Below are 20,828 nucleotides of genomic sequence, written 5' to 3'. Positions count from 1 at the left end.
GATATTCAGGGTTTGAGTTACTGGTTTAAGGTGCATAATTTTCTCTATCATTCGCTTAATATGGTTTTTGGGTTTCAGGTCAGGGTACTACTGCTTTCAAAGGGATGCAACACTTGACCGTGGTTCAGAACCAGTGTATGAAACTGCGTTTTTTTTCAGCAGTGATGACATCCTATTGCGCTGCTATGCTATCAACTTGAATATGGATACTGATGGTTCAATTAAATTAGCCACAGAAACTACAAGATTGTCTTTATGGTACCTATGAAAGCTCTAGTCGCTGAAGTGAGAGATTCTTAGAGTCACGCAGGTATGTTTCAAAGCAATGATCTTAAGGGTTTACAATGGTTTAACAATTCCTCATGCTGGGATTGGCAAGGAACTTTCACCAAATTGTATCTTCCAACTCCATTTGCTGCTCCGTCAGATTCAGGGGGGACCAAACCAACAGAGGTAAGTCCAAAATTTCAGCTGATTTTGATGGATAATCTATCTGGTTTCATCACAAATTTTTCTTTATTGTCTTTTGTTACAGGCTCTACCCTAAACTTCAAATTAGTATACTGCTGGAAATTAACAGGCATGCATCCATCCAATACATGATCTAAAATTAAAAAATCAACAAAGTTTTTTTACAACATAAGTTTCAGCTTGATTGAAAACAACAAAACAATAAAGGATTCACGCCATACAGTTTAGATTAATAACTAAAACCACAAATTGACAATTCCCCAACAACAAGGTTCAATTGTTCTAAAGAGGTGCTTAATTCCTTACTATTTTCCCACTAAATAACAATAGGCAGATCTAGAAAATGATATTCATTTTCCCATCAATCTTCATAGATCTTACACTCTTCAGTCTCAGGATTTTCCTGGCAAAACGACTCCAAAGGATCTTTCTTTTCTATTTCAAGTCTAAGCCTAAGATCAGCCTTAGCTTGACTTACCTCTTCGACCTCGTCCCAAGCAACTTTGCACTCATCAGATGTCTCATCTCCTTCACAAACTTGCTTAGCTTCTGTAACTTTTTTCTCAATCATCTCAGTTAGCTTCTTTTCCCTCATTTGAGTTCCTTTGTATTTGGCTGCTCCCATTGCTTTGACTGTCATTCTCGATGCCCTTCTTTCACCTTTGTTATTACACTGAAAGTAAGCCCAAGACAGCCTTGGATTTGAAGAAAAAGATGATGTCGGGTTCTTTTCTAGGGTCCCTGTCAGTGAGTTAAACCTTAGAGTTGCCATGCCTGAAGTCTGGTATACAACCTTCTTTTTTTTTGGGTTAAATGGAGTTTGTGGGGGGTTGTTTGATCAAGAAATAGGGGTCTTTGTCATGTTCAAGAAGAGGATAGATGAAAGAGAAGGAAAAGAGGGTTTATGAAACGACAACGAACTAGTTTGGATGAATTGTGATCAGCATTAAGGCTGGTGAGGAAAAGATGGTAAAATCATACTCTTAGTCCTTATACCATGTGTAAATTGTAAATTTAATTTTTAGATTTTAATTTAGTTCATTTTAGTCCTTATACTTTTTAATTTTAAAATTTCAATATTAACACTAACCATATATGCTCTTCTTGATAATGTGGTAAAATCATACTCTTAGTCTTTATACTATGTGGTATTTTTTTTAAAATAATTTCGTTATAGGTTTTAATCATATCTGATCTTCTTGACATAATGTCTAAAACTAGGCATAGCCCCTCCCCAACCCATAAGTAAGAAGATAATGCACTTAAATGCACTCAAACTCACGTTTTCCTACATTGGCAACAGTACCTATGCCAATTGAGCTAAGACTCAATCGGCGATATGGTATTTTTAAATAACGTGATATATTCGTTTAGCTCATTGTACTTTAAAATTTTTTTGCATTTAGCCCGACTTGATATTATACTTTATTTAATGATTAAAAGCAATATTTGAACTCACCCGATCTGGTCATCGGACCCAAACTATAGGATGCTATAACAATTAATGGAACAGTTACGTGAAAAACTAAATTCAAGAATATCAAATTACATGCAATTATACATATATCATGCATAACAAACAAAACTGAGTTTTAGTCAAGCTTACGAAAACTCTAAAATTGACTCGAAGACAAATAGAGATCAAATTGTAACATTTATAAAATTTATGGGTCAATATAAAAAATAAGAGTCACGCGACCGTGTGTCTAAGTTGTGTATCTCACGGAGGTCATGTGGCACAAAATCGACCTTGTTCACCAGTAGTCACACAGCCGTATTATTAGACCATGTTAGTAATTTAACTAAATCTATTTCATAAAATTGATATTGTTTAACTATTAAAAAAGGATTAATTTATTATTTTTCTATAAATAGAAATATTTGTAACACATACAATAAAATAATGGAATAAATTATTGTATTTGCGGTTTGTGTTTGGTTTAATCAAGTAGCATTCTCCTCCACATATATCACGCAAAGTCCACACGTTTCAAAGAGAACAACCATTTCCTCTTCTTGTCTTCACTTTTTTGCATTTGAATACGATTACTTAAATTTAAAATATTTTGGTTTATTTAAAAGGTTTAAACTATCATTTTTCTCATTTTAATATATATTTTCTTCAATTCTGTCCAATTTTAATAATAAAAAAATTGAAATGTGACATAATTACAATGTTTCATATGGTATTTGTATGTATTAAAATAAAAATAAATATTATAAAGAAATCTAAAAGTAATTTATAAAATAAGAATATAATTAAAAGTTTTAGAAGTTACCTTTGACTTTGACCGGGGGCAAATATTGTTTCGAGCCCATTTTGAAAAACGAGTTAGATTTTGGGTATTGCCCTTTTTTAAATGAGATTAATAGTTTTGTAGGATTTGAATAATACCTTTATACTGATTAATTGACCGAAAAGTCCTTTTTTTTATCAAAAAAATTATAGAAATAGATCGTTTTTTTTAATGACAGGAATGATCTGTTTTTACAAAAACGCACCGAACTAGCATCATTTTTAGGGGATACGCAGAAAAGCGTGCCCAACTCAACGTTTTTTTCCTGATGTTAGGTAAAACGCGCTGATGTGGAAGCACTTTTTAAAAAAGCGTTCACGTGAGCATGCTTTTGCTCGTGTTTTTCCAGTTATGGTTTTGTTAAAATTTTTAATTATTTAGGGTTAAGATTTATAAAATTAAGGTTTAGGATTTTTTTTATTTTTAAAGTGTCTAAGTTTAGGATTTCTTTTATTTTTTAGGGTTTAAGGGGTCTAAAAAAATAATTTGTACAGGATGGATTTTGAAAAAAATAGTTTTGAGGGGATGAGTTCTAAAGAAATAATCTTGACGAGATAGGTTGAGGTTTGTAGAGGAAAAACGCTCCAAGCAAGATGCATTGTCAGCAAAAGTACTGAAAACATTTTCAACTGGACGCCTTTTTCAGTACTGTTGCTTCTGAGAAAATAAATTTGATGAGATGGTTCTGAAAAAAATCTCAAGATTCTCGGGATGAGGTTTGTGAAAAATTCCCCAAATAGTGGAGGTTGAGGTTTCTAGAGGAAAAATGCTCCAAGTAGGATGAATTGTTAGCTAAAGTACTGAAAACGCTTCCAACTAGATATCCTTTTTAGTATTACTTCTGATAGTGTGTCTTGTTTGAAGTGTTTTTCCTCTACAATTTTCAGCCCCCACTATCTGGGGCATTTTACAGAAAGGAGTGGGACGCATTCCCTTAGGCTATAAATGACTCATATTTCAGCCTCTAATGGCATAAGTTGAAGCAATAAAAATTGAAGAAATTCAGAAGAATTAAAGTTTAGAAGAATAGAAGTTGGGGTTGAAGGTATAAGTTGATTTTTCGTGTTAATATTTACGTGAAGCATTATATTTATTGCATAATGTTTTGATTTTCGTGTTTTAATTTTTTTTGATAGATAAATTAGTTGAAAATGAGTGGACGAATTAATGCTATTATTTATTATGATAGTGAGGTCTGTGACACAGAGAACGACGTGACTTTTTTATTGGAGAACACATCGCAATTGGCTTTTAATTAGAACATAGAGTTGACAGAACTGGGTTAACTTCCACGTGGTTAAATCCAAATCTGAGAAGTTTGAGGGGAAGTGTGTAGTCCCAAACGGCAGCTGCTAATGGAAAATTATGGCTTCTGTTAGGAAGAAGATAAGGTTATAGATGATTAAAAAGTTCACCAGTCCGCATACATGTGTTGCCTTGGGCACATTATCATTGGGTTATTAGGGTTTTATTTAGGGTTTAAAATTATTTCCAATTTAATTTTGACGGACTCGTTGGGTTGCAGATGTTTCATGAGATCATCCGAAGTTGGATTTAGATATGATCGCGGACCTAATACTACCAATGTGAAAGAGGATCTGAGGACTAACATGTCAGTTTTAATTGCCAATATTCGCAACCAATTCAACTATACGCCTTTGTACCATAAGGCGTGGATAGCTAAACAGAATGCCTCAAAGAAGATGTACAATGGGTGGGACGCGTCATTTAACGAGGTATGGCAGTGATGTCAAGTGCTGGAGAGGTACATACTTGGTTGCATAACAGATCTTGAAACAGGTTTCGCATACTACAACGATCGCTTACTCCACGGGTGTTGAGTGTTCGAGCGTCTGTTTTGGACCTTCAAGCAATGCCAAGATGCATTCCAGTACTGCAAGCCTTTGGCACAAATAGATAGTACCTTCATGTATGGAAGATATACCCATCGGCTGTTATTAGCTGTGACATAGGATGGTAATCGGAAAATCCTTCCAATTGCGTTTGCAATAACATCGGGCTAGAAAATAGACGATTGAGATTTATTTTTTCTAGGTTGAGGAGGCATGTCTGCCCCTAACTTGATACATGCGTCATCTCGGATCAGGGAGCTGGAATATTATCCATAATTAAATGACAGGGAAACCTTTGAGATCGTACACACCATCGGTACTATCTACAGCACGTTGCATCTAATTATTACCAGCAATATCAGTCTACCATTGAGCGACAACAAGTGATGAACACGAGTATTTGATTGCCACCAGTTGTAATGTTCCATTTGTATTTTTATATTTTTTTGGTATGTAATCGTTACATGCACTTAAATTGACAGGGTACAAGATCATGAATGACCGTTTTCATGAAATGTTGACAATATTGCGGTCAACCAACTTGACAGGGGCAACATATCTCGGAAACATACCATTCGAATAGTGGACACAAGTATACGACGTTGGGCTACTACGATATGACCACATGACATCAACCCTGGTGAAATGCATCAATTCTGTTTTAAAGGGAACCCATCATTTGCTGATAATCGTAGTTGTGAAAGAGATATACTTTTGTCTAGCGGAACTATTCCCAAAGCAAGTGGCAAGTTATGTCGGGCAATTGCAAAGAGGTCATGTATAGTGCCCGACGGTAATGGAAGAAAGTAATAAAGGTAAGGCATGAGCAAACTGCATGCACAAAATTTTTCACTTGAGCGGTGACCTATGGTTTCAGGTGGCGGAGTTCGACAAGTCGGATCAAGGTATTGTCAGAGGATGTACCGGGTACACATGAGAAATAGAACTTACAATTGTGAGATATTTAATGCACTTATCCATGTGCTCATGCAATTGCATGTTGTATGAATATTTGTTTGAATCCAATGGGCTTCGTCGACGAATTGTACAAATTAGAAAACTCATACAACGTGTGGATACATGTATTACAATTGATTCTAGATGAACGTAAGTGGCCACCTATACCGTTTGTTCAATTTAAGTTGTTACCTGATAAAGATCTGCGTCGCAAACTAAAAGGTTGATCGTGCTCGACTCGAATATGTAACAACATAGATATTCGTGAATGTTCAAACCAATAGAGGTTATGCGGGTGGTGTGAGAACCCAGGTCATACAATGCCGTCCTGTCCACAGCAAAGTTAAACATTGTAATATGTCTTCATGAGAATTGTTAGCCATTGTTAATCCAAAATAAATTTAATACTTGTTCATGTGAATTTTTAACAAAAACATTTGATATTTCTATTCACATCAAATCTTATTGCAATGCTATATGAAAATATATTGCATATGAAAATATTCAATGCAAATTAAAATTTCGATTAGGGTTTAATGGATAGTTAAATTAGATAGTGTACAAAAAAATATTCAAAAGATTTTATATTAATTTAAATGATGCAATTTACAATTCATCAGTGCATATACCAGTAGGAATCTGTGTCACATCGGAATGGTCGACAGTTACACACTGGATTCCTTCTAAGTTTAGCTCTGGTCGAGGTTGTGGTTGTTGGGGTCTGCCTTTGGTCTATGTAAATCCTTACATTCGTGCAACCTCTAGTTTATACCTGGATGGTTGAGAAGATGACCTACCTTGATAGAACAAAAATACTGGAGGTGTTTACGTCACCCACGGCGATACAGATCATCAAGCTCCTAAGGTGCCACAGGAATCGATTGTCGAAATCTGAACTGTTGCAACACTCTATCCGCCTTGTGCATCTTGACAGTAGCATATACTACCAACTAGGCCTTAACGTGCCAGACGTTGAGATTCACAAAGAATTCCTCAAGAATTACTACCTGAATTATCGAGTCCTTGTATGGTGTTCATTCAAACTATATGAATGTAATAAAAACACTAGTTATATATACTACTAAATATTAAATACTAAATACTAAATACTAAATACGAAATCGACTACGTTATTTTTATATAGTTCAAATATAAATAAATACATACTTCCGCTTCTTATCGTTGGTCCAATAGAAGTTATATATCTTCAAACTCGATAGGTAATCTCACGTGACTCGAGGCATGGTTCCACCTAATTAAATAGCTTATTAGCATAATAATTTTATTCTAAATCAATTTAATAATGGTAATATATACTGAATTTTACCTTGTTATGAGTGAAAATGTATAAAGGTAGTCCACTCGAAGACGTAAAAATAGAAGGCGATATTGAGCCTATGATTGTAGTAGTAAATGACAACCACCAATCTTGATTTTTCCTAGTTTCGTCGCCCGACACATCTCCCTAGACAATATCACCAACACTGCGGACCTCCAATTGAGTTCGCCAGCCTGTCTAAAATCGACGAGTTTCAGCAGTCACCTTAGATGTACAAAGTTTCATGACTTATCATGCATCAGAATACCCCGATAATCTGAAAGATGTACGCTCGAGCATATCGTAGTCTCCTCTCTTTAGTAGAATCGTTCACTAGATCCGTGAAATTATTTCGTAACTAGGCCATTTTAATCCGACCTACAGTAATTATCTTTGGTACCACACCCAAAAGTTCGTAACAAACAGTCCACCAATTAGCAGACTGAATAAACCCGGTGACTATCGATCTGTCCACGGGTAACCCTAACTATAACTGCACGTCATCTAGAGTGATAGTACACTCACCGCATGGAAGATGGAATATGTGTGTGTGTCTGGTCTCCACCTCTCCACCAACGCACTTAAGAGTTTTAGGTCCAACTTACACCCCTAGCCTAAGTAGGTCACATTGAAAAAACTACCTTCCCTCAAGTATGTTTCGATCAACAGTGATAGAGGACCGAATAGATTATGAATATGAATTGCAAAATTCGATCTTCCACCTATTTACATAAAAAGTTATAAAAAATATTAAGTTCAATTATAACTATGAAATAAAAAAATTTTAAAAATCTAAAAATTATTAAAAATTATTCTTACCATTTGCAATTGATTGACAGAGATGTGCTTGTCATCAAGACGGATTAGAGACCTGGCCATTGCTAAATTGAATACGGACAAATTTTTAATAAAAAATACTATTTCTTGGAATTACTTATAAAAGAATAATAAAAATATTAACTTAGATAAAAATAGAATTTAGGATTGTAATTGTAGACCTTTTTGAGAATTGTGAGAAATTAGGAGAGAATTTGTGAGAATTGTGTGTGAAAAATGTGATGGGGGTTTATCCTTTTTTGTCTAGACTGTTGAGGGTCTAATGACTAGTTCAAATAGCCATTGGAGTTGACCGTTGGAGCACAGACAAAAGTGCGCCAACATGGACGCTTTTTTGAAAAGCGCTTCCACATAGCGTGTTTTACTTGACATTAGGGAAAAAAGCACTGAGCTAGACGTGTTTTTCTGTGTTTCCCCTAAAAACAACGGCAGCTTAGCGCGTTTTAGTAAAAACGGACCATTCCCGTTATTTTAAAAAAAATGACCCATTTTCTTAATTTTTTTTATGGAAATGGGCCTTTTCAGGTCATTTGGTATTTTATACTAACTTGAATTTATTGAGTTGGTTAATTATTCATTAGTATTTTGTAAGTATCAAAGTTTAGGATTTACCAAAAGTTAATTTCATTTTGCGAGTGATCTATAAATACCATTATTAGCTTTTTAAATTTAGGTCATAGTGAGACTAAAGACGCACACATGATAATTGCATATGATGAGTTTTAAGCCTGAGTACTTCAAATTTAGGTCATATGCGAAGCTAGGAACTTTGTATTGGAGGGGTCGAAATGAAATTAAAAAATTTGAAAGGTCAAATTCAAAATTATTTATGCTAAAATGGTAGAAATTAAATTATTAATATTTGAAAGTGACCAAAAACGTAATTTTTCCATATTATTAAAAAGCTAAAAGAATTATATTGAATAATTAAATTTCAAAGGTACTAAAAAAAATATTGAATAATTAAATTTCAAAGGTACTAAAAAAATATTATATCTTTTCGCCAATGGGGGCTAGGACCATGCCTTTGACATGGGTTGCATACAAAAGCTCGTGACCAAGGCGCACACTAATAACCTTAGTTGCTTTTATGGATGTTTGGGGTCGCTTAGCCTACCAGGACTGGTCCAATACTAGAAAGATTCAAGGTTTATCTACTTGAAGTCTAGTGAAAATGTAAACACTCTAATAATTTGTATTTTACCATGTAATTTTGTAATTCTAAGGATAAGATTATACAAATAGTTTAAATTTCTTAGTACTCTATCTTGTAGATATGTTTGAATTTAAGCTGTTGATGTAATTTGATCTACACCATTGAATGTAGGGAAGTTCAATTATAAATAAAGGCATTCCCCGACCACATTTGTAATCATCCAGTTTTGTGTAATCAAATTGAGAAAGCATTTACTTTGAAAGTTTTGTTGTGCCTCTTTTTTCTTTTGTTGCTTATTGCTTGTGTATATAATTGGTGCCTTAGAAATTTTTCATTGAGATTCTTTTACGTTATAGTCTAGGTCCATTGTATCTGCCCTCTTTGATTACACCCTTCACCCTTGCATCTAAGTGTTAAACAAAAGTTGTAATTACATTCCAAACAAGTTCTAAAATATATGTAATTTAAAATATATTATATAAAACTGTTTTTATATGCTATAAGTTATATAAAAATAATATATATTATGTAATTAAAAAACAAGTTTAGCCGAAGTAAACTTAGGCTTAGTTTGGATGGGCGGTGTGTTTAGTTCCAGTGAGGTTAAAAATAGCGATGGCGGTGAGATTAGTTACTGTAACGGTGAGATTGAATATTGTAGCAGTGAGATTAGAAACAATGGTGGAGTGTGTATTTGGATTCAAACGCAGCTGTAGCAGTGAGGTGAGAATAAAAAATGACTATTAAGGACATCATATTAGAATTGATATATAATAGAAGTTTTTAAATTATTTTACTTTTATAAAATTATTAAAACATGTGAATTTATAAATTAATTTAATAAAATATTAAAATGTATCTTCCAATATTTATTATAAATATTTTAATAAATTAAATAATAAATTTAAATTATTTAATAGATAAAATATATTTAAATTGTATTTAAATTAAGAAATTGTTAAAAATTATATTTATATTGATTAATAAAACATATTAATATTAATCTATGATTAAAATAATAATAAAGTAAAATTAACATATATAATTTTTTTTAAAAGGATTGCAGGGGCAAAAAGGGAATTACTCCTTCCACTGGTTGCCCAGTTCACCCATTGCCCGAGTTCACTCCAGTTGAAAATTGAGGAGACAGTGTGGTGAGATTGTGGAGATGCACCTCACCATTAATAATCCAAACAACAAAAAAGAGTACAATGAAAAAGCATATGCTTTAAGATTCTTTCTCACTGATGGTAGTTGTAAATCCAAATGGAGCCTTAAGCTTTAAATATTCAGTACACATGCATGGACCTTAAAGGAATAACTCAATATATAAATAGGTTTACTTTTAAGTCAATTTAATTTTAAAAAAAGTTAAATATGTATTTGATTTTTTCACACTTTAATTAAAATGATTAAGTTAAAATAGTGAAATGCATGATGCCATGTGTTCAAATATCATCCTCAAAATATTGTTACTTTCTAAAACTTCTTAATATTTAGTATATATATATATATATATATAAGGCTTAATGGATAAAAATCTTTAAAGAATTAAAAAAAATTAGTTAAGCTCCTCTCAATTTTTTGCACTGAATTAAGCTCCTAAATAGATTAGTGAGATCTTTTGATCAATGTTAACCATTAAAAATTAATGACAATGTTGACATGATCATTAATAAGCACCACATCAATTAACAAATGTTGACGTGATAATGCCATGTCAATAAAAAGTAAAAAGATTTAAAATATTTTTAAAATTATTTTAAAAAATAAATTTATAATGAATGGAAAAATGTGTATTCAGAAACTCATTTGTTCAAATTCATTTTAAAATTATAAAAAAATATAAAAAATTGTAAAAAAAAACCATTAAATTTACAATCCAACCATAATCTTTTTCGTTTTTTTTTCATTTATTTCAATTTAAAAGCAGTCTATTTTCACTTAATTCTTTCCCCATATTTTAAATTTGGTTTAACTTATTATATAGATACGTACACATACATGCAATTAATTTATACTTACATTCCATATTTTTATATTTCAATTGAAAATGATATATTTTGAATATTTATATAAAAATATTAATTGATTTGAAATATCAATGAACATGTTTGTTAGATGATCCCTCTCGCAAATGTGTTTTTAAATGAAGTAATAAATAAACAATAGAATAGACAGAACATAATAACTGTTTAGTTTTAATTAACTCATTACTGTTCAATTTTATATGAAAATGTGCAATTTATGATTTTTAAATAATTTTAGTAATTTTAAAATTGTTTTTTTTCTATATTCAGAATTTATTTGTTTTAGATTTATTTTTTAAAAACAATATTTTTTATTTTTATTTTTTTGAAAATTTTTATTTTTGATCTTCGTTAACGATTATGTTTGTTGTTAGTTTTCAACAACCAACTTTAGTTAAAGGATCTCACTAATCAAAATTGTCTATTTAAGAGCTCAATTGGGTGTAGACCTATTCATGAGCCAGGCGAAGGTCTACCTGAAATTTAAGAGGGTTTGGACAAAAATATTATGCCCAAAAAATGGGATTGAGTAAAAAATTTAGGGCCATTTAAAATATGAGCTGGGCTCGGGCTTGAGCTTAAACACATTTAAGCCCGAGCCCGACCTGACCTATTTTTAAGTTTATAATACTTTATACTATGTTATTTTTATGTATTATGTAATTTACAACACATAAAAAATAAATTTATACTAAATATATAATATTAATTTAAAGAAAATATTAAAAAAATATTAAGATAAATATATAAAAAATTATAAATTAATAAATAAAAAATTATAAATTATAAATTATTAAAATAAAATAAAATAAATATTTTTTAAAAGATAATATTGGGCCTAAAATGGGTTTGAGTTAATCGTTTGAAAATATGGCAAGCTTTTTAGGCCTATATTTTAGTTCGGGCCAAGCTTAGACAAATATAAGGCATGTTAATATTGTCCTTAAGCTCAACTCGAATTTAAAGACCCGATCCTTGAATAAATCTAATTGAGTGTAAAAAATTAGGAGGAGCTGATTTAAAATAATAATAATAATAATTGAGGACTTTCTATACATTAAACCTAAAAAGAAAGATGGGAAATGACCCGGGCTAGCCCAATATGTCAAGTTATTTTATTCCAAATCTAATTCCCATATAACGGCAACTTTTCGAGGAGCCGTTGTTACATTTCAAAATTTGAAATCTCATCTCCTTTTTCTAAATTTCTCTCTTTTTTTTCCATTTCTCAAACTCAGCAAGAAGAGAGCAGAAGAGCAGCCAAGCGATGGATCCAGAGACCGAGTTCCTTTCATCGAAACGACAAACGGGAAACGAATGGGAACTCTTCAAAGAAAACGTGAGACCTTTGAAGAGAGGCCGAAACGTCGATCTCTTAAACCACGCTCTCAAAGCTCACACCAATGATCAACTCAAGAAATCTCTCATTGAAAACCGAAGGTCTCTTCCAAAATCCTTATCTACGATTATTTTGTGTTCTTTTTAACTTTATTTTTAATATTTAATCCATTTTCTTATCTGGGTATTTCCTTTTTTCTTACTTTGAATCTTTAGGAGATTGATTGAGGCAATAGATGAGTACCAAGGAGACGATCCTCTCCAGCCTTGGCTTGAGTAACTATTCTTCCCATTACATAACTTTTATTTGAATCTTGAACTGTTCTATTGGTTGGAAATGAATTTGGGTTTTGCATTTTGAATGGTTGAAATTCGAAATTGAGTAAAAATGGAAAGCGGGTAGTGTTGACCGTTGATTCAATTGTTTTATTAGGGTGTCCTTGTTTCAAATTAGATATGGTTAAATTGTTTCAATGGCTTATTGTTTGTTTTGTACGTTTTCCTTTTTGGGGTTAAGTTGCATTAAATGGGTTCAAGAGGCATTCCCACCAGGTGGAGACTTCTCAGGACTGGTATTGATCTATGAGCAATGCGTTCGTGCTTTCTGGCATTCGGATCGTTATAAAGATGATCTCCGCTACCTCAAAGTTTGGTTGGAATATGTGGGTACTTTTCACCTTCCTTCTTTTTAATCATCTTATATAGAATCATAGATGGTGATGTTTATAGTTTGTTTAAGTCGTTTATGCTTGTTCAGATGTCAAGTTAATCAGAAATATGCTACTTAACATGTTATAAATGAACACATAGAAAGCATACCAATTGAAATGGCAATGGTGTTTTCTCTGAGTTTAAAATGCTGAATCAGTGTTTGGGAAATGGTGTTTGCAGGCTGAGCATTGTAGTGATGCTGAGGTCATTTATAGTTTTCTTGATGCCAATGATATTGGGAAGACACATTCAGCTTACTATATAGCATATGCTTTGCACATGGAGTCCAAGTCTAAGATGAAAGCAGCAAATGATATACTCAATCTTGGGATATCCAGGTAAAAGCTGTCTTCCATATTTAGTTTTTATGGAAGAGATATGATTTGATTCAACTGATACTGAAGTGCATTTCATTTTATGTTAAAACATGCTTTTTCTCTCAAGGCTTACTTGGTTTGTGTGTAGATTTTTTTATCCATTTATTCTTTTGTAAATTTACATTTGTTGATCTAATTAAGCTTTCCTGCAAATGTAGTAATGCTCAACCAATAGAGAAGCTGAGGGATGCATACAAGAAATTTCTTGCTCGCTCAATGAGAAGACCTAATGCTACTGAGGTATAGACTATAGACTAATGTTTAATGTCTTCTCTACATTTGAATTGCTTCTATAAAGATTTTCTTGGTTATGTTTTTCATTCTTTTCCCAAACTACAGGAAGAGTTGAAGGAAGATGACTTACCAGTCCGAAGTTTCGGAACTGTCTTGGCCAGGGGAGAGAGTCGTAAGTTCTATTTCTCTTCTTTGTCAATTTCAATTTACCATCTAAAAGCTTTTTCCACAGCATAATATGTAAGTTCTTGTGATTGCAGAAAGGCAGGCCATCAAAACTTTTGAGCTTGGCAGAAACAAGTTGAAGCAAGATCAGTAAGCAAAAGAACCTTTCTATACTTAAGTTTGAGCTCTCATCTTGTGTTATTCGGACTTGGATACTTGGATACTTGGAATTCGTATCTCCATATCCATGTTTCAGACACAAATGTCAAACACGTGTACTTCAAGAAAAATGAAAAGCCCAAGCAATGTAGCTCTCATCTTCCTCTACTTCATTCTAACCATGGAGCTCTCATTTTAATCACGGCACTCTATTATCTTCCGTTCTGCTATATTTTTAATAACCATAAGAACTCCATTATGAACTTGCTTTTCTATTGGTTTTCATTCATAGGGTGCACCGAACTCCATTATCTATTTACAATGATACAAATATGGATGTCATGAGGGGTCATCATGTTGAAAAGTCAAAAATGGTGGGAGGTGCAATTGGCACCGAAAGAAGAAAGTAAAAAGTGGTTGGCAAGCTGAGTTTAAAGTTGAATGGTATAATTGCAATTTTGGTCCCTAATTTTTTAGGCCATTTGCAAGTTAGTCCCTGAACCTCAACTATAAATAGGCCTAACCATTTCTCATTTCAACCATCCCAATCAATCTTTCTCTCTTAGTTTTCTCTCTTCTCCCATTTGAGAATTCTTAAGGAATTCTATTTGTTTGTAATATTTTGGAGATAGTAAAGTTATCATCTGGTGTTAGTGCCCGAGGACGTAGGTATAATTTACCGAACCTCGTTAAATCTCTTGTGTTCTTTCTTGTCCTATTTTTCTTTCAATATTTGAGGGTATAATAGTAGTATTTAATTGTGCTATTAAATTACTATAGAAGGGATATTCTGTCTAAGGAAAGACTTGGTATTTAAGAGATCCATGTGATCCACCTCTCTTCCCTAGGAATTGAACTTTGTGTGATTTTTTAGTACAATAATTTACACGCTTCCGACCCTATTGGAACAACAAGTGGTATCAAGAGCCGAAGGTTAATCGTAGTATGCTCTGTGGTTGCAGTTTAAACTGATCTTCCACATCAGAAAAGATTTCCTTAGGTATATTGAAAGATTATGGAGAAAATGGTCGGTGTAGGAGCTTCAACATCGTCCATGTGGACAAGACCGACAATTGCAAATGCAAGATTGGCCGTGGAGATCTTTGATGGCACGGGCCATTTTGGTATGTGGCAAAGTGAGGTTCTAGATGCCCTTTTTCAGCAGGGTCTAGACATTGCCATTGATGAAGAGAAACCAGATGATGTACAGGAGAAAGATTGGAAGGCGATCAATCGGTTGGCATGTGGCACAATTCGATCATGCCTTTCTCGAGAGCAGAGGTATGCTTTTTCAAAGGAGACTTCTGCAAATAAGTTGTGGGTGGCACTTGAAGAAAAATTTTTGAAGAAAAACAGTCAAAATAAGCTCCACTTGAAGAAAAGACTGTTTCGCTTCACATACGTCCCAAGTACCACAATGAATGATCACATCACCAAATTTAATCAGTTAGTCACTGATTTGCTGAATATGGATGAGACATTCAAAGATGAAGATTTGGCTTTGATGCTGTTGGGGTCACTTCCTGAGGAGTTTGAGTTCCTAGAAACTACTCTACTTCATGGCAGGAGTGATATATCTCTGAGCGAAGTCTGTGCGGCCTTATACAGTTATGAACAGAGAAAGAAGGACAAACAGAAAAACTCAATCAGAGATACAGAAGCTTTAGTAGTCCGAGGTCGTTCATACACTCGGAAGAAAACTCAAAAGGGGAGATCAAAGTCAAAGTCCAGACTCGGGAAAGATGAATGTGCTTTTTGTCATGAAAAAGGCCACTGGAAGAAAAATTGTCCAAAGCTGAAGAATAAGGGAAAAGCTGCTGTAGATGCTTGTGTTGCTAAGCATGATACTAGTGACTCTGAACTATCACTGGTTGCATCATCATCGTCGTTCCATTCAGATGAGTGGATATTGGATTCGGGTTGTACCTATCATATGTCCCCTAACCGGGAGTGGTTCTCTGATTTAGTAGAACTAAATGGAGGAGTTGTTTATATGGGCAATGACAATGCCTGTAAAACTGTTGGGATAGGTTCAATCCAATTAAAGAATCAAGATGGATCAACCAGAGTTCTGACTGATGTTCGGTACGTGCCCAGTTTGAAGAAAAATCTCATCTCATTGGGAGCCTTGGAATCCAATGGTTCAGTTGTTACTATGAGAGATAGGATTTTGAAAGTGACATCTGGCGCACTTGTGATATTGAAGGGCATCAGGAAAAATAACTTGTATTACTACCAAGGTAGTACAGTTATTGGAGCAGTCGCTGCAGCTTCCGGTAACAAAGACTTGGACTCAATGCAGTTGTGGCATATGAAGTTGGGACATGCCAGCGAAAAATCCTTGCAAATTCTGGCAAAGCAAGGATTGTTGAAAGGTGCAAAGGCTTGCAAATTAAAATTTTGTGAGCACTGTGTTCTAGGAAAGCAAAAGAGAGTGAAATTCGGCACTGCTATCCATAATACAAAAGGTATTTTGGAATATATTCACTCAGATGTGTGGGGGCCTTCCAAAACACCTTCGTTGGGAGGAAAACACTACTTTGTTACTTTTGTTGATGACTTTTCCAGAAGAGTTTGGGTGTATACCATGAAAACTAAAGATGAAGTGCTTGGAGTTTTTCTTAAATGGAAAACTATGATCGAAAACCAGACTGGCAAGAAAATCAAGCGGCTTAGGACGGACAATGGAGGGGAATATAAAAGTGATTCGTTCTTCGATGTGTGCCAAGAGTATGGTATTGTTCGACACTTCACAGTTAGGGATACACCACAGCAGAATGGATTGGCAGAGCGTATGAATCGAACATTGCTGGAGAAAGTTCGATGTATGTTGTCCAATGCTGGGTTGGGCAAGCAATTTTGGGCTGAGGCTGTGACATACGCTGGCCATCTTGTTAATCGTTTGCCATCATCTGCATTAGAAAGAAAAAATCCTATGGAGGTATGGTCTGGAAAACCGGCTACAGATTATGATTCCTTACATGTGTTTGGATCCACTGCTTATTACCATGTAAAGGAGTCAAAGTTAGATCCGAGGGCAATGAAAGCTCTCTTTATGGAAATCACTTCTGGAGTGAAGGGATTTCGTCTTTGGTGCTTAAGCACAAAGAAAATGATCTGTAGCAGAGATGTTATCTTTGATGAATCTACCACATTGAAAAAGGTAGCAGATAAAGATATTCAGACGAGCAATACTCCACAGCAGGTGGAGTGTACTCCAAAACAGGTGGAGTTTGAGCAGATGGGGATTTGCCCAGTTAATAAGTCTAATTCTCCAGCCATAATGGAGGAAATAGAGGTTGAAGAGGTTCTGACCCAAGAACCACTAAGTACACCAGAACCAGTTGCAGTTGCAAGGCCACGGAGAGAAATTCGTAAACCTGCTCGATTTACTGATATGGTGGCCTACGCCCTTCCCGTTGTTGATGATATTCCTATCACTTATCAAGAAGCAATGCAAAGCTTAGAAAGTGATAAATGGAAAAGTGCCTTGGATGAAGAAATGCAGTCTCTCCGGAAGAACAATACTTGGGAGTTGGCGCAATTACCGAAAGATAAAAGGGAAATCGGATGCAAGTGGGTATTCGCAAAGAAAGATGGATCTCCTAGCAAGAAGGATATTCGCTACAAGGCAAGATTGGTAGCTAAAGGCTACGCTCAGAAGGAGGGAATTGACTACAATGATGTATTTTCCCCTGTTGTGAAGCATTCCTCCATTAGAATTTTGTTGGCCTTGGTAGCACAGTTGAATTTGGAGCTAGCTCAACTTGATGTTAAGACGGCTTTCTTGCATGGTGAGTTAGAAGAGGAGATCTATATGACTCAGCCCGAAGGATACACAGATGCTGGTGGTAGAAATTGGGTTTGTAAGCTGAACAAATCGCTATATGGATTGAAGCAATCCCCGAGGCAGTGGTACAAGCGATTTGATAGCTTTATGAGAAGGCAGAAGTACACAAGAAGCAAATATGACAATTGTGTATATTTGCAGAAGCTGCATAACGGATCTTTCATTTATCTACTCTTGTATGTTGATGATATGTTAATCGCTTCGAAGAGCCAAAATGAGATAGATAAGCTGAAGGCTCAGTTGAATCAAGAGTTCGAGATGAAAGATCTAGGTGAGGCCAAGAAGATTCTCGGCATGGAGATAAGTAGAGATAGACCGAGAGGCAAGCTCTGTTTAAATCAGAAGCAATATCTGAAAAAGGTATTACAATGTTTTGGTGTAAATGAAAACACAAAACATGTAAGTACCCCACTTGCTTCTCATTTGAAACTTAGTGCTCAATTATCTCCGAAGACTGAAGATGAAAGAGAATATATGGCGAAAGTCCCATATGCTAATGCAGTTGAGAGTTTGATGTATGCGATGGTGTGTACGAGGCCTGACATTTCACAAGCTGTTGGAGTTGTGAGCAGGTATATGCATGATCCTGGAAAAGGACATTGGCAAGCTGTGAAATGGATTCTACGGTATCTTCGAAAAACCGTAGATGTTGGTTTAATTTTTGAACAGGATGAAGCACTTGGTCAGTTTGTAGTTGGATATGTTGATTCCGACTTTGCTGGTGATTTAGATAAACGTCGTTCAACTACGGGGTATCTGTTTACTCTTGCGAAAGCCCCAGTGAGTTGGAAGTCTACCTTACAGTCTACAGTAGCTGTGTCTACTACAGAGGCAGAATATATGGCAGTTACAGAAGCTGTTAAGGAGGCTATTTGGCTTAATGGATTATTGAAAGACTTGGGAGTTGTTCAAAGTCACATTAGTCTATATTGTGACAGTCAGAGTGCTATTCATTTAGCGAAAAATCAAGTCTATCATTCAAGAACCAAGCATATCGACGTAAGATATCACTTTGTGCGGGAAGTCTTTGAAAAGGAAAAATTCTACTTCAGAAGATTCCGACAGCAGATAATCCCGCAGATATGATGACCAAGGTGGTAACAACAATCAAGTTTAATCATTGTTTGAACTTGATTAACATCCTGAGAATTTGAGCACCTTTAGGTGTATGGCGCTCGAGAGCGCATTTGGAGGCACTACAAAAGATAGCTTTATCAAATTTGGGGAGTTGAAGGAAGTGTGTGAAGATGTGATTATCCTAATCAAATCTTCAAGGTGGAGATTGTTGAAAAGTCAAAAATGGTGGGAGGTGCAATTGGCACCGAAAGAAGAAAGTAAAAAGTGGTTGGCAAGTTGAGTTTAAAGTTGAATGGTATAATTGCAATTTTGGTCCCTAATTTTTTAGGCCATTTGCAAGTTAGTCCCTGAACCTCAACTATAAATAGGCCTAACCATTTCTCATTTCAACCATCCCAACCAATCTTTCTCTCTTAGTTTTCTCTCTTCTCCCATTTGAGAATTCTTAAGGAATTCTATTTGTTTGTAATATTTTGGAGATAGTAAAGTTATCATCTGGTGTTAGTGCCCGAGGACGTAGGTATAATTTACCGAACCTCGTTAAATCTCTTGTGTTCTTTCTTGTCCTATTTTTCTTTCAATATTTGAGGGTATAATAGTAGTATTTAATTGTGCTATTAAATTACTATAGAAGGGATATTCTGTCTAAGGAAAGCATGGTATTTAAGAGATCCATGTGATCCACCTCTCTTCCCTGGGAATTGAACTTTGTGTGATTTTTTAGTACAATAATTTACACGCTTCCGACCCTATTGGAACAACAATCACTCTAAGCCAAGTACCGGTTCAAACTCTTGGCACACTCTTGGAGGTAGAGCTGAGAGAAACAAAGAAAATAATGCTATGCCTGCAAAGTGGACATCACACAAGGTTTACTTCAACTCCCAAAACATGATATTTTGCTACTGGGTGATGTATTGTTCAGATTGTTCTAAAAATGACATTGAGCTTCATAAAATTCTTCTCAGATTCCGCAGAGACCTGTGCCTAGAATCGTAGGGGCTGTTGCAAGTGCTCAAATTGAAGTTTTTGTTGATGAGGAATGTGAAGAGTAAGTACTAGTTATTTCTAAAAGTTGTATAACTTTTGGACATGCATGTATACAACTATGTTATTCCGTCTCCGTATTTTTTTCTTGAGTATCCTTATACAACATATAATTCTACCACATGAAAATAGAAACATATGGAACTGAATCATTTGTTCAAAATGTTGGTATGTAATCAATGCTTGTTATATGTTCTATGATATTTGCATTGCTTATTTTATCAAAATTTTGTTATCAGAAAGCCAAAAGTGCATGATGAGAAGGACAGAACTTCAAGTCTGCAACTGAGAGAGTTGGACAGCAGAAACATAAAAAAGTAAAACACATTTCGAGATCACTGGTCTTTAAGCATTGTCTAAAGGAAAAGATCATCACTAAGTTAGCTGATATCTCAAAATCTTTTGTGCAGGGAAACTGAATTACTTAGGGAGAACCCATTGCGAAATTTCCCTTCAAATAGTCTACCTAGATGATTTCATGGTGGCTCCTTGGTGTGTTTGTATCATTTTCATGGTGGGATCAGCTTTTAACTCCAAAGCCTGGTCCATAATATCATGCTGTACTACGTTTTTTACTTGTTTGTTGGCTTTTAAGGTTTCATCTTTTGTTGCTTTCAATAAATAGTCGAAAGAACACCTATCTAATGCTTGTAGTCAAGTTTTTTCATGATTTCCCAGTGAAGACATAAGGTGGCTGAATGATTTAATGAAGGTTTGCCTTCTCTGGCAATTCAAATATTTGTATTGTATTCATGTATTTTACCATATTTAACTGTCTAATTCCTTTCACCCGTTCCCAATTTTTGAGGAAGCTTTTATTGCAGATTTTAGAGAAAATGCTAATTCAATGGGTTTGTGTTTGGGAGTTCTATGTAAGCAAATTTATTTAATCCATTTTTGGTTCGTGAGCATAGATCAAAGGAGCTAAATCATATTAAATTTGTGTTATTA

At 34.5% G+C, this 20,828-nt stretch overlaps 2 protein-coding genes across 2 annotated transcripts; one reads left to right on the top strand and one right to left on the bottom strand.

Annotated features, from left to right (window-relative positions):
• Positions 1–587: 587 nt before the first annotated feature.
• LOC107904800 (calvin cycle protein CP12-3, chloroplastic) lies at positions 588–1,388 on the bottom strand. The gene has a single exon (XM_016831290.2). It carries the CDS (start codon positions 1,241–1,243, stop codon positions 833–835), a length of 411 nt encoding a protein of 136 aa, XP_016686779.1. The 5' UTR covers positions 1,244–1,388; the 3' UTR covers positions 588–832.
• Positions 1,389–12,073: 10,685 nt separating this feature from the next.
• Positions 12,074–20,615, top strand: LOC107904799 (mitotic spindle checkpoint protein BUBR1). Its single transcript, XM_016831289.2, has 12 exons — positions 12,074–12,359; positions 12,474–12,533; positions 12,775–12,919; positions 13,149–13,306; positions 13,504–13,585; positions 13,685–13,751; positions 13,840–13,894; positions 14,196–14,277; positions 19,605–19,700; positions 19,799–19,881; positions 20,117–20,194; positions 20,288–20,615. Exons 1-12 carry the CDS (start codon positions 12,187–12,189, stop codon positions 20,349–20,351), a joined length of 1,143 nt encoding a protein of 380 aa, XP_016686778.1. The 5' UTR covers positions 12,074–12,186; the 3' UTR covers positions 20,352–20,615.
• Positions 20,616–20,828: the final 213 nt, after the last annotated feature.

The sequence above is a fragment of the Gossypium hirsutum genome, chromosome D05, assembly GCF_007990345.1.
Source record: "Gossypium hirsutum isolate 1008001.06 chromosome D05, Gossypium_hirsutum_v2.1, whole genome shotgun sequence".
In the NCBI taxonomy this organism is placed as follows: Eukaryota; Viridiplantae; Streptophyta; class Magnoliopsida; order Malvales; family Malvaceae; genus Gossypium; species Gossypium hirsutum.
Note: the sequence above shows the minus strand (reverse complement) of the source record. Positions and strands in the feature narration are given on the sequence as shown.

What these genes read in the sequence shown, in the direction of transcription:
- LOC107904800 (XM_016831290.2), bottom strand. Translation starts at nt 1,243, where the DNA reads ATGGCAACTCTAAGGTTTAACTCACTGACAGGGACCCTAGAAAAGAAC.
- LOC107904799 (XM_016831289.2), top strand. Translation starts at nt 12,187, where the DNA reads ATGGATCCAGAGACCGAGTTCCTTTCATCGAAACGACAAACGGGAAAC. An exon ending in TCTCTCATTGAAAACCGAAG is followed by an intron (nt 12,360 to 12,473) that starts GTCTCTTCCAAA and finishes TTGAATCTTTAG; the next exon opens with GAGATTGATTGAGGCAATAG. An exon ending in GAAGACCTAATGCTACTGAG is followed by an intron (nt 13,586 to 13,684) that starts GTATAGACTATA and finishes CCCAAACTACAG; the next exon opens with GAAGAGTTGAAGGAAGATGA.